Raw genomic sequence first — 12,380 nt, forward strand, 5'->3', positions numbered from 1 at the left:
TTTTGCAAGTATCAGATTTTAGTTTGTTTTTCCTAATGCCAAGTTCTTTGGGTGGATCTTCATCAATCAACATGAAGGACTCCTAACATTAGAGGATGAAGTATATATTCCAAGAGCACCAAATCAAAAAAAAAAAAAAAAAAAAAAAAATCTTCATTATTTCTAAGCAAACACATACAAGTATCACCCATCATCCTATATAAAGAAGGCTAACTTCTGTTAATAAATTGAAACACATCACTGGATTAGGTTTAATTCCATGAAATTCATAGCCTCTACATGCCGTACAAAAAAGAATCTAAAAGATACTAATGTGCAGTGAGATTTCTAAGTAAGAGGTTACCTTTCTGGTCACTAGTTGCTTTCCAAAGTCCACCCATTTATTCTTTGCAGCCTGGGCGCAAGCTTTTTTGAAAACCGATGCATCAAACTTTTTCTGCATTAAAACATCCCACCAGGAATGGAATGAAAAAGTGGAGATGGGGGAATGGAATGAGATTGGCAGCCAACTTTCTGAGGTCAGAGTTGAGTTGCCCAGGGAACCTCAAACAGCAAGTCACACCAGACATGGTAGCAGAAATCAAATGGTTCAAATCGCCAACTGTACAAAACATAATCAATAATCAGAACTCCAATCCGAATATCAAATGACATCAAAGTATGTATAAACATGTTTATATATCAAAATACCAATTCAACAATTAAAGCATATCAGTCTGTACCAACATGACCATATATCAAACACCAATTCAATAATAAAAGGATATCACAATTTATACAAAGATAACCACATATGAAATAGCCATCCAACAATCAAATGATATCACAGTTTGCACCAACATAAATATATACCAGAAACCTAATTCCACAATCAATAGATAGCACAGTTGTACCAACATAAACATATATCAGAATTTCAATTCGTTAATAAAAGGATATCACAGTTTATACCAACACAAACATATTCCAAATCTTCACAGTTTGTAGCCACATAAACATACATCAGAATCCCAATCAAGATTAAAATAGAATCAGAATAGGATCTTACAGCTTGGGGTACTGAGCTTGAGTGTGCGGAAGCAAATGTCATAGAGAGCTTCGTTATCAAGAACCATACACTCATCCGCATTCTCAACAAGCTGGTGCACAGACAAGGTAGCACTATAGGGCTCAACCACCGTATCGGAGACTTTTGGTGAAGGAAACACAGAGAAAGTGAGCATCATCCTGTCAGGGTATTCCTCCCTGATTTTCAAAATCAACAGAGTCCCCATACCAGATCCGGTTCCTCCACCAAGCGAATGGCACACCTGAAACCCTACAATACAAACAACCAAACCCTAAGCACACCAATCCAAACAAGAAGACCACAAAAAGAGAGAGAGAAAGTTCAGTGAGGAATTTGATCGAATACACAATCCAGGAAGCTCAGTGTTGAAAAAGTTGGCTGTCAATCTCATTCCATTCCCCCGTCTCCTGCAAAATCGACAAGTAGCAAGAAGTAATCAACACACCATTACACAATCCAGAAATAGGAAATTGGATTAATCTATAGCTAAATTTCTTCGCGCATTGTCTATGTGCCTAATTCTAACAAGTGTGTGAATCCAGTAGTGAAGTTAAAGCCACACCAGAAATTGAACATGAACAAGTTGAAATCTCTGTTGAAGAAAATCAAACTCTTCGTGTTAAAGCATGAGATTAGGAGGTTAGGGAAGTTGAAGTACTTAAGAGTCAACGTATCTGTGACCGGTGAGACTCTTAATAGCATTGGCGATGTCGTCGTGGTTGAGTTTAGCTTGGTCTACGAGAGCGTGTGGGTGACTGGGAGGGCGAGTGTGATGGAGACGGCGAGAGCGAGTGGGAGGGCTGGACCGGGTTGGTGACGGTGACGGCGGCGGCGTCGTCGTCGGCGGCGGCGGCGTCGGCGTTTTCATTGTCCAAGAAAGTGGAAACGACGGCGTCGAGGTCGTAATTGTGGAATTCGAGGAAGAAGAGGGCTTCTTGTTTGGAGGCGGAGGTGATCTCGCAGAAGGAGGTGATGACGGCGTCGTTTTGGGGGCTCGATTCTTGAGCTTCAGCTTCCATAGTGTTCCTCTTCTTCTTCTTCTTCACTCTTTTGATCGGATTCTTGAGCTTTGGCCATGGTTGCAGACTTGCAGATCGAGATTGAGAGAGCTTTCACGAGAGATAGGGGTTTCGCACAGAGATAGAGAGAGAGGATGGTGAGAGAGATCCAAATAGACTTAGGGTTTGTGAGAGAGGATTGAGAGCGGACTGAGATTTAGGGTGTGTCTGAGAGGAGTTTCATTTCATTTTGTCGAGAGAGTTTCAAGAGTGTGGGAGGTATAATTAAACTTCAAATAAATTCTAAAGTGACTCACACAACACAAACCTAACAAACTGTTGTAAGAGTGCACTACAAAAATCAAAATGCCAAACACATGCAGGGAAATATACCGCGCCCATAGCATTTTGGCTTAAAATGTTGCCGCCTATATTCCAACTTCACACAACAGAAAAGTATAACTTCTGTTGTCTAATTTCTACAACTTGCACTAGGTTTACCTTGTGGAAGACATTCAAGCAAGCTTCCTCAAAATTTGGCATCCAGTTTTCAATCACACAACGGAAACCTCAAGCACCGTTGTATCAAGTAGCCCAAATTTCAGATTTCAAGAGGCAACCAAGACTCGAGAGTAGAGGGAAATCTGCCGCTCAATTTTTAAGGCTCAGACGACGGACCATGCTTAATTCCGTTGTGCAATGTAGTTCCGATAAAAAAGTTATCACTTTGTTGGCATTCACACAACAGAATATAATCAGCACCGTTGTATAATAAAACTGACTTCAACACACAACAGATGATTTGTGTTCCGTTGTGTGATTAACTTTTTGTAGTAGTGATGATAGTATTACAAGTGATGAGTTGGAATAGCGGTACTATATCCCTTTTGGTGTTTGAGGTAGAGGTATGGACTTTTAAGTTGTATTATGGTGAGTCTATAGTTATAAGTTTTATGATCTTGTCTAATTGGAGCAAATTTATATTGATATATTTTCTTGCTAAATTGAAATTGTGCTGCATAACCTCTAAGATGTAGAATTTACTTATTTAAGAGTTCAGGCAGTACCATTGTCAGGCATTGCATACTTGAAAGTTAAAATTGGTGTCAAACAATTATTTATGTACGTCGGTAATCATTTTCTTGTACTATGAAACAATGGCTAAACCTCCAGCTAGAAAATTTAAATTCCATCTAATTAATATATACATATTATGCAGGAGCATTAGAATGGGGCTGCTCCAAATAGAAGTGTTCCGGCATGGATCCTAATATAAATTTGAACGTGTCTTTATATGTGCAGGTCTTTCAACATGACATGCCTTTTGGTGAGGAATGTTACAAGCGAGGATGTTAGTTATTACCACACATATGGTTCAGAAGTTTTGGTCACTATCTTTGTGTATAACTCTTTAAGTTCAACAAGAAGCTTAGTAGTTTTAGGTATTTTGATGCTTATAATTTTGTAAAACCTTTGGTTGGTGTTACAATTGTGATTGTTGGTTTGTAATTGAAATGAGTTCATATTGGTATCTTACCAATTTTCAATTTATAAAGGACATGATGTATATACATGTATTTCAAATTAGTATTAAACTACAAAAACGATGTCATTAAAGAGATAATACATCTATTGGAAACAAAAATCGATGTCTCTTTATTCAGTGCATATCGACTTATTAAGTAAAAAACGATGTAAAACAACGCAATGGACATCCACTTTTTAAGTAAGAAACAATGTAAAACAAATCAATAGACATTGATTTATTAAATGAAAAACGATGTCTAGTATAAATATGAACATCGGTGTCAACTTCAAAAACTGATGTTTAATAGAAAAATGGACATCACTTTGTAAAAGGAAACGATATTTAACAGAATAATAAACATCGGTTGAGTAATACAAAAGAATGTAGATTTAATTTTAAATAGTGTGATAAATAGCAAGTACCCGTAAAGCTTATAAACAGCAGGCAAATTTCAAAAACTCTGATGTCTAAAAATATATTACACATCGTTTCTAGAATGAGTAACGATGTTAAAATGAATAATAGTGCTATTGGACCTACATTTCGTTAAGCATTAAATGCATAAATATGAAGGTTTAACAATATCTAAAAACAACAATTTGTGATCATAATAGCAGTTTAACATCGAGTCTGGAATCTAATCCGATGTTTATTGTTGTATGGGCCATCGGTTTTTAACCAATGTCTATTTTTTGGCGATCTTTTACATCACCCACTAACACATGTGTACAAATTTTTTTTTACTTCGGTTTCTGGCCGATGTATATGAGAAAAATTCTAGTAGTGTGTGATCATTGAAAAGATTTTGAGGTCCATGACTTCAAAGTTTGATTATGTAGTCAGCTCGATAAAGGAATCAAATGATCTTGACACTCTTACAATAGATGAGCTTCAGAGTAGCTTACTTATACATGAGTAGTGGATGTGAAGTCACAATGATGAGGAGCAAGTGTTGAAAGTTACAGCTTAAGATAGAGGTGGAATGAGAGGAAGAGGAATGGTGCGAGGAAGAGGCAGAGGCAGAGGTAGAGGCTTCAATAAGGCAACCATTGATTGCTATAAATGCCATCAGCTAGGGCATTTTTAGTATGAGTGTCCCATGAAAGTTTGAGTATTTGCTTCAGAGAGAAGAAAGAAATCTCTTGAGTAAAATATCTGAGTTTGTTATATAAAATGATTCACTTGGTTACAGATCGAGGAGCTGTGTCTATTTATACAAGAAATGGATGTATAGATGAACGCCACGCGTCAAGCATCTATGCCAATGCAAACTAACTAACTAACTTGACGTAACAGAAGACTAATTAACATCACTAATTAACTGGAAGACTAATTACTACAGCTAACACCCCTCCTCAGCTTGATGAGGGGAAACAATCATCAAGCTGCTGCAAAGATAGGTATGTTGAGGAGAACATAGGCCTTTTGTGAAAACATCAGCAAGTTGATCATGAGTAGAGACAAATTGAACCCGTATAGACCCAGCCTTTACTTTTTCCCTTGTGAAATGCACATTAACTTCAACATGTTTCAGCTTGGAATGATGGACTAGATTTGAAGCAAGAGCAAGAGCTGAAATATTGTCACAGTGAAGAACTGGAGTGGAAGCTAAATCAACATGTAGATCATGAAGCAGATTAATAAGCCATTGAAGTTCAGAAATGGTATCAGCCATGCTTCGATACTCAGCCTCAGTGGAGGAACGAGAGATAACATTATGTTTCTTGCTACATCAAGATATAGGGGAATTGTTAAGGAGAATAACAAAGCCTGTTGTAGATTTTCTGTCATTGGGATCACCTGCCCAATCTGCATCACAATAAGCCTGCAGTGTAGCTTGCACATGATTGAATTTGGAAGAAAACATATCACCCTTCTTGAAAAGAATGCCATGATCTATAGTGCCTTTGACATATCTCAAAACTCTCTTGGCAGCATATAAATGTTCTTCGGTAGGAGAATGTAAGAATTGGCATATAGAATTCACACTATATGCTATATCTGGTCGAGTAAAGGTTAAATACTTTATACAACCAACCAAGCTTCGAAAATGAGTGATATCAGATTGTTGAAGTAGAGTACCAGAATCCTTAAGGAGCTTAACACCTGACTGACAAGGAGTGATATGAGAGTGACAAGCATCCATACCAGCCTTGTGAATAAGATCTCCGGCATACACTTGTGTTGAGACATAAAAATACCAGTTTGCAAGTACTTGATTTCCAATCTTAGAAAGAAATGTAAGTCACCTAAATCTTTCATATCAAACTCAGATTGAAGAGCAACCTTAACTTCTGAGAGATCCTCACTATCTCCTGTAAGAATAATATCATCCACATATAACAAGAGATAAACTCTAGCAGTACCAGAAGTTTTGACAAACAAAGATGGATCAGCATAGGAGTTCTTGAAGCCGATTGAAGGTAAGAAATTGGTAAATCGCTCATTCCATGCTCTGGGGGCCTGTTTAAGGCCATATATAGATTTGTGAAGTTTGCACACTAAGGATGATCCATTTTCAAAGCCACTAGGCTGAGACATATAGACTTCTTCATTAAGAATGCCATGCAAGAAGGCATTTTTAACATCCATTTGATGAAGCTTCCAACTAGAGTTAGCAGCCAAGCAAAGAATGAGTCTAACTGTAGTATGTCTTACTACTGGGGAGAAAGTCTCTTCAAAATCCACTCCATATTCTTGACTGAACCCTCTAGCAACTAATCAAGCCTTATGTCTTGCAATTGATCCACCTGAATTTCTTTTAATTTTAAAAATCCATTTGCATGAAACTAGATTTTTATTAGGAGGTAAGGGCACAAGAGTCCAGATATTCTGATGCATAAGAGCATTATATTCCTCCTGCATAGCCTGCTTCCAAGCTGGAATTTTTAAAGCAACTTGGAAGTTTGAGTATACAAGGATCGAAACCTGGCTTTGATACCATGAAAGTTTGAGTATTTGCTTCAGAGAGAAGAAAGAAATCTCTTGAGTAAAATATCTGAGTTTGTTATATAAAATGATTCACTTGGTTACAGATTGAGGAGCTGTGTCTATTTATACAAGAAATGGATGTATAGATGAACGCCACGTGTCAAGCATCTATGAAAATGCAAACTAACTAACTAACTTGACGTAACAGAAGACAAATTAAGATCACTAATTAACCGGAAGACTAATTACTACAGCTAACATCCCAGATGGGAAAAGGCAGCCAATTATGCTGAATTGGATGAAGAGGAAGAGCTACTTCTGATGTCCTATGTGGAGCGCAATAACTCAAGTCGAGAAGGTGTGTGGTTTCTCGACTCAAGCTGTAGTAATCACATGACGGGGAACAAGCAGTGGTTTACAGAGTTGGATGAGGAATATAGGCACTCGGTGAAGCTAGGGAATAACATGAGGATGGCCGTGACGGGTAAAGGAAGTATCAAGTTGCAAATCAGAGGAGTAAAGCAGGTGGTGTCTGATGTTTATTACATTTCTGATTTGATGAATAACCTGCTTAGTATAGGCCAACAACAAGAGAAGGGTCTAGCCATTTTAATTCGAGATGGAGCATGCAAGGTTTATCACAAGAGAAGGGGACTTATCATACAAACACAGATGACAACCAATTGTATGTTTGTGTTACTTGCAATTGTGACATCCCAGTCATCAACTTGTCTCAAGGCAACTACTGAAGATACCACAGAACTATGGCATCGAAGGTTTGACCACTTAAGTCACAAAAACCTTTGAACCTTGCATTACAAGAAACTGGTGAAGGGGCTACCTCAATTCAAGTCCACAAGCAAGGTATGTACTAGCTGCATGGTGGGAAAACAACATCGTGATGCAATACCAAGAAAAAGCCAGTGGAGAGCATCAGAGAGACTTCAGCTCATACATGCCAATATATGTGGTCCTATAACTCCAATTTCAAACAGTGAGAAGAGGTACATCTTAAGTTTTATTGATGACTATAGTAGAAGAATATGGGTGTACTTTCTTACTAAAAAGTGTGAGGCTTTTTCAACATTTAAATTTTTAATAAGCCTTGTGGAAAAAGAGCTAGGGTTGTATATTTGTTGCTGAAGAACATATACAGGTGGTGAGTTCACCTCAAGAGAGTTTAACGACTTCTGTAAAGCTCATGGAATCAAGAGGTAACTTATTGCTACTTACACACCCCAGCAGAATGGAGTAGCAGAGCATAAGAATCATACTTTCATGAATATGGTACGATGCTTACTCATAGAGAAGAAGATACCAAAGATTTTTCTGGCCAGATGCAATTAGATGGACGGTTCATGTTCTCAATAGAAGTCCCACCGTGGCTGTGAAAGACAAAACCCCAGAAGAGAGTTGGAGTGGTGTTAAGCCAAATGTTGATTATTTCAGGGTTTTTGGGTCTATAGGTCGTGTACATGTCCCAGATGCCAAAAGATCGAAGCTTGATGATAAGAGTTACAAGGCTGTGTTGCTTGGAGTGAGCGAAGAGTCAAAAGCCTACAAACTCTTTAATCCCATAATCAAGCGAGTTGTGACCAGTAGGGACGTGGTATTCGAAGAAAATGAGAGCTGGAACTAGCTTATTTGGAGGCTCAAAGAGGGTGGACTGTGTTCTAGCTTGATGTCAAGAGTGCTTTCTTGCAAGGAGAATTGAGTGAAGTAGTTTACGTTGATCAACCTCTAGGCTATGTAAAAGAAGGTGAAGAAAATAAAGTCTACAAGCTCAAGAAAGCGTTGTATGGATTGAAGCAGGCACTGAGAGCATGGTACAGCAGGATTGAAGGATATTTTGTCAAGGAAGGCTTCGAGAGATGTATGTATGAGCATACACTCTTTGTGAAGATTAAAGGAGGAGGTAATTTTGATCGTAAGTCTCTATGTTGACGATCTAATTTTTACAGGAAATAATGTGAGCATGTATGAGAATTTCAAGAGTTCTATGATGCATGAGTTTGAAATGACTGATTTGGGGGAGATGAAATATTTTTTGGGGGTTGAGATTCAACAAAGTGCAGAAGGTATTCATATGTATCAAAGCAAGTATGCTAGCTAGAGAAGTCCTTGAAAGATTTGGAATGGGAAAGAGTAATCTGGTGAGAAATTAATTCAATTGTTCCTGGTTCTAAGTTGTCAAAGGAAGGTGGCGGAGCTAAAGTTGATGGTACATTGTATAAGGAGCTTGTTGGCAGTTTCATGTACTTAACTACTACCAGACCTGATCTAATGTACGTGGTATGTCTCATTAGCAGATTCATGGCACATTCTAGAGAAGCACACTTGTTTGCAGCTAAGAGAGTGCTGCGTAATCTCAAGGGTACAACTGAGTTGGGAGTCTTTTATAGAAGAGGAGTTGGTTATGAGTTAGTGGCATACACTGATAGTGACTACGCCGGTGATATTGATGATAGACGGAATCCATCTGGCTATGTGTTCATGTTGAGTTGTGGTGTTGTGTCATGGTCTTCACGAAAGCAATCTGTGGTAACACTATCCACTACAGAGGCCGAGTATGTGGCTGCTGCTGCCTGTGGTTGCCAAAGCATATGGATGCAGCAAGTGCTTAACAAGCTTGGTTATTCTCAATGTAAGTGTGTTACTTTGTTTTTGCGATAATAGCTCTACTATTAAGTTATCCAAGAATCCTATTTTACATAGAAGAAGTAAACACATCGATATAAGATTTCACTTCTTGCGTGATCTTACAAAAGATGGAGTTATGGAGCTTAAGTTTTGTGGCAGTCGTGAGCAAATTGCAGACATACTAACCAAACCCTTGAATCTGGAGACATTTGAGAAGCTTCGTGGATTGCTTAGAGTCAAGGCTAAGGTTGAAGTAAACTGAGTTGCTTTTAGCAGCTTCACTTTAGGGGAGGGATTGTTAGGATTTGGTTGAATGATCATTAAGAGTCCTTGTTTAAGTCAAGTTGTTAGGGTTTATTTGATTCAGTCAAAAAAACTCCTATATATTAGGAGAAGTCTGTTTAATGTTGTTAAATGCTGTTAGGGTTTGTTAGCGTTTACTTATTCTCTAGTTATTCTACCACGATCTCAGGGATGTTGAGAAGTGGGCTGCATTGTTACTTCCTGTACTTATAATGGCTTTATAAGCCAATTTGCTTTTAGTTCAAACATTGCGGCTATGAGTGATTTTTCTTTTATTTTGATTTTCTCTCTATGTTTTTCATTTATGTGTTTTCTATTTTGATTATATTGATATTGCTGCTATGTGGTTTTCATATCTTTGTTCTAAATTGATGTTGGAAGAAAACTTGATTTCCAAATTTTTATTACTTTTGCATAGTTAACTGAAGGTCAATAGGTGTGTTGTTACTTTGATTCTTATAGCATGCACAGTCTTGTAACTCTACTTTCGCTATTGCTGATTATACTTTGCACATAATAGTATGCTTGTGAGTTTTGGTTTATGATAATCTGACCAGTCGTGAAACAAGTAGAACACTTTGTTTTTCTTTCTCCCAACTTGATTTTCACCTTCTGCTCATGCTTTTACAAATATTGTATGTTAAGAGCTTTTTGACAACCCTCTTACCTAATATCAAATACTTTCAATCAGTGTGTCAGTTGCATCAGTTTTGTTATTCTCGGTGTATGGTTTCTTCTGATTGGTGTTCTGGGTTTTAATGCTTTTGAAATGGTTTACGTGTAATTCTTGTTTGCTGAGAGAAGTATGGAATAGAGTGTATTACAATTCTGGACTTGGAAAAAAAAAGTAAATTTGAATATATTCTCAGTTTTTAACCGTCTTGTTCAGAAATTCAGAGTTGTTTATTAGGCATAGTTGATTGTAGATTAGCTCTAGGGATTGTTAAGTGCTTAGTTTTGTCAAAAATGATTGTAAATATTTTGCAAATGATTATGTAATGGGTTTGTCTTGGCATGTTGAAATTTGTTTTGTAGGTTTTTCTTATCTGAGAGATGGACAAAGATCTTCCAAGTATAAAGAAATGGATTGTGCTTTATCCATTTTATATCAGCTCTAAGAAAACTATGGTTGAAGGGAGGAGAATAGCTCGTGAGAATCCTACTTGTGCTAAGATTGGTGATTGCTGCAGCCATTTCAAAGTTCTATTTGCAATTGACTTTTGTTTGTATTACGTTCCCACCATTTTTTTATTTATGCTTTATGCGTATTGAGCCCAGCCTAATACTGGGTGTGAGTTGAACTGATCAATTGTTGTGTGTTCGAGTGTTGTAGATAGATAACGCTTTATCCACGTGATTTCTTTCACGGAGAATTTTAAAAACAGTACATACATGAACTATTGCCCATTGAGAATTAAGGTTATTATACTTTTACAAATTCAACACATTTTAGTATATGCAGTCAATGACACCGTTAATTATATATATATATATATATATATATATATATATATAGGGTTAAATACTGTTTACTCCCTGAACTTTCAGGGAAAAAAACAGTTCAGTCCCTCCCTTTTTAGTTTCACACGTTTACTCCCTTATCTCTCAATTTTGGATCAATAGATCCATCCGTTGAGATTTGACGTCAAATCAAGTGTAAAAATGTCTTTTTCCTCTCTTCTCTCTCTCCATAAACAAATTCCCAATTATTTTTTTGGTCTTATCCCAATAACCCATCGAATTTTGCTTGGACGCCCTTGCTTCTTCATTCATGGAGTCTCTCACAACCTCCTGGTTGCCCAAAACCCCAATTCCTTCTCCTCAAATCCCATCGAAATCCCATCAATCCTCACAACTTATGCTTGTAAATTAGTGCCGTTTAACTCCTCAAAGAAGGATCTTGGGTTCCGCCATTAGAGAGTTCAAGCTTCCCCACCGACCTCACCGCCACCGGCGGCGACTCCGCTCTCAAAGCCACTGATTGGATTCTCAACTGCAATTCCTCCACCGCCACCTCTCAACCCAAACTCGATCGCTTCTTCCTCTCCCAATCCACAAATTCACAATCTCTAGACAAACAAGAACCAGAAGAACAACAGTCCACCCCAACTCCCCAAGCGCCACAAACTTCTCATCCCGGAAACCCCGCCGCCTACTACCTCCGATAAACCCGCAACCACCAGCCTTTGTTGGAGCGCATGCAGCCCAGGACCCTAAACGACGTCATCGGTCAAGACTTTCTCTTGCTCCTCTCTGATCTCCTCTCTCTAATTCGACCTCTTCAAGCTCAACACCAAAACCAACAACATCCACATCGTAGTACTCGACCCACTTTCTTAACGAAATCACACAACCCAAATTTTGTACTACATTTTTGGCCGGAGAGCATCGTCGAAAGACAGCGTTGAGGACGATGACGACGACAACTGGAGCGGAGATTTCTCCAAGTCGAGATCTGGATCAGGCTGGACCGATTCGTGAAGGTAAGAATCTGAGGAGTTGTAAAGATTTGGACTTTGTTGGAGGCAGCATTGGTTGTCGTTTTTGAGCTATAAATTGGTCTCGGTGAATTGACTAGTCAGAGAGAGAGAGAGAGAGAGAGAGAGAGAGGAAGATGAATGTTGCTCTTTATTTTTTTCTTTCTTTCTGTAGAACTTGTTATGAGCTTGAGGCAGAGATGCTAATTTTGTTTGAGTGATGATAGGTTGCTTAGTAGTGAATTGCAGAAACAGAGGAGTATAGAATTAGATGGGGAAATGAGTAGGAAGAGAGTGAGGGGAGCGATGAAATCGAAATTAAAAATTGGGATCTCCAAAATCTGAAATTGATGAAATCGATTTGACAACAGTGGTGTTGGTTGAAATGGAGTCGAGGGGTTGGATCCTGGGCCGAACAAGGGAGGTCAGAGATG

At 38.2% G+C, this 12,380-nt stretch overlaps 2 protein-coding genes across 2 annotated transcripts; one reads left to right on the forward strand and one right to left on the reverse strand.

The window, feature by feature from the left end:
- Positions 1-410: 410 nt before the first annotated feature.
- Positions 411-2,088, reverse strand: LOC112177874 (tubulin beta-1 chain). The gene is made up of 3 exons (XM_024316114.1): positions 1,876-2,088; positions 1,049-1,340; positions 411-601 (listed from the first exon to the last, which is right to left on the reverse strand). Exons 1-3 carry the CDS (start codon positions 2,086-2,088, stop codon positions 426-428), a joined length of 681 nt encoding a protein of 226 aa, XP_024171882.1. The 3' UTR covers positions 411-425.
- An 8,434-nt stretch (positions 2,089-10,522) lies between these two features.
- Positions 10,523-11,637, forward strand: LOC112177875. Its single transcript, XM_024316116.1, has 2 exons — positions 10,523-10,646; positions 11,366-11,637. The coding sequence occupies exons 1-2, from the start codon at positions 10,523-10,525 to the stop codon at positions 11,635-11,637; spliced, it is 396 nt and encodes a 131-aa protein (XP_024171884.1).
- The last annotated feature ends 743 nt before the right edge of the window (positions 11,638-12,380 follow it).

The sequence above is a fragment of the Rosa chinensis genome, chromosome 7, assembly GCF_002994745.2.
Source record: "Rosa chinensis cultivar Old Blush chromosome 7, RchiOBHm-V2, whole genome shotgun sequence".
Lineage (NCBI taxonomy): Eukaryota > Viridiplantae > Streptophyta > Magnoliopsida > Rosales > Rosaceae > Rosa > Rosa chinensis.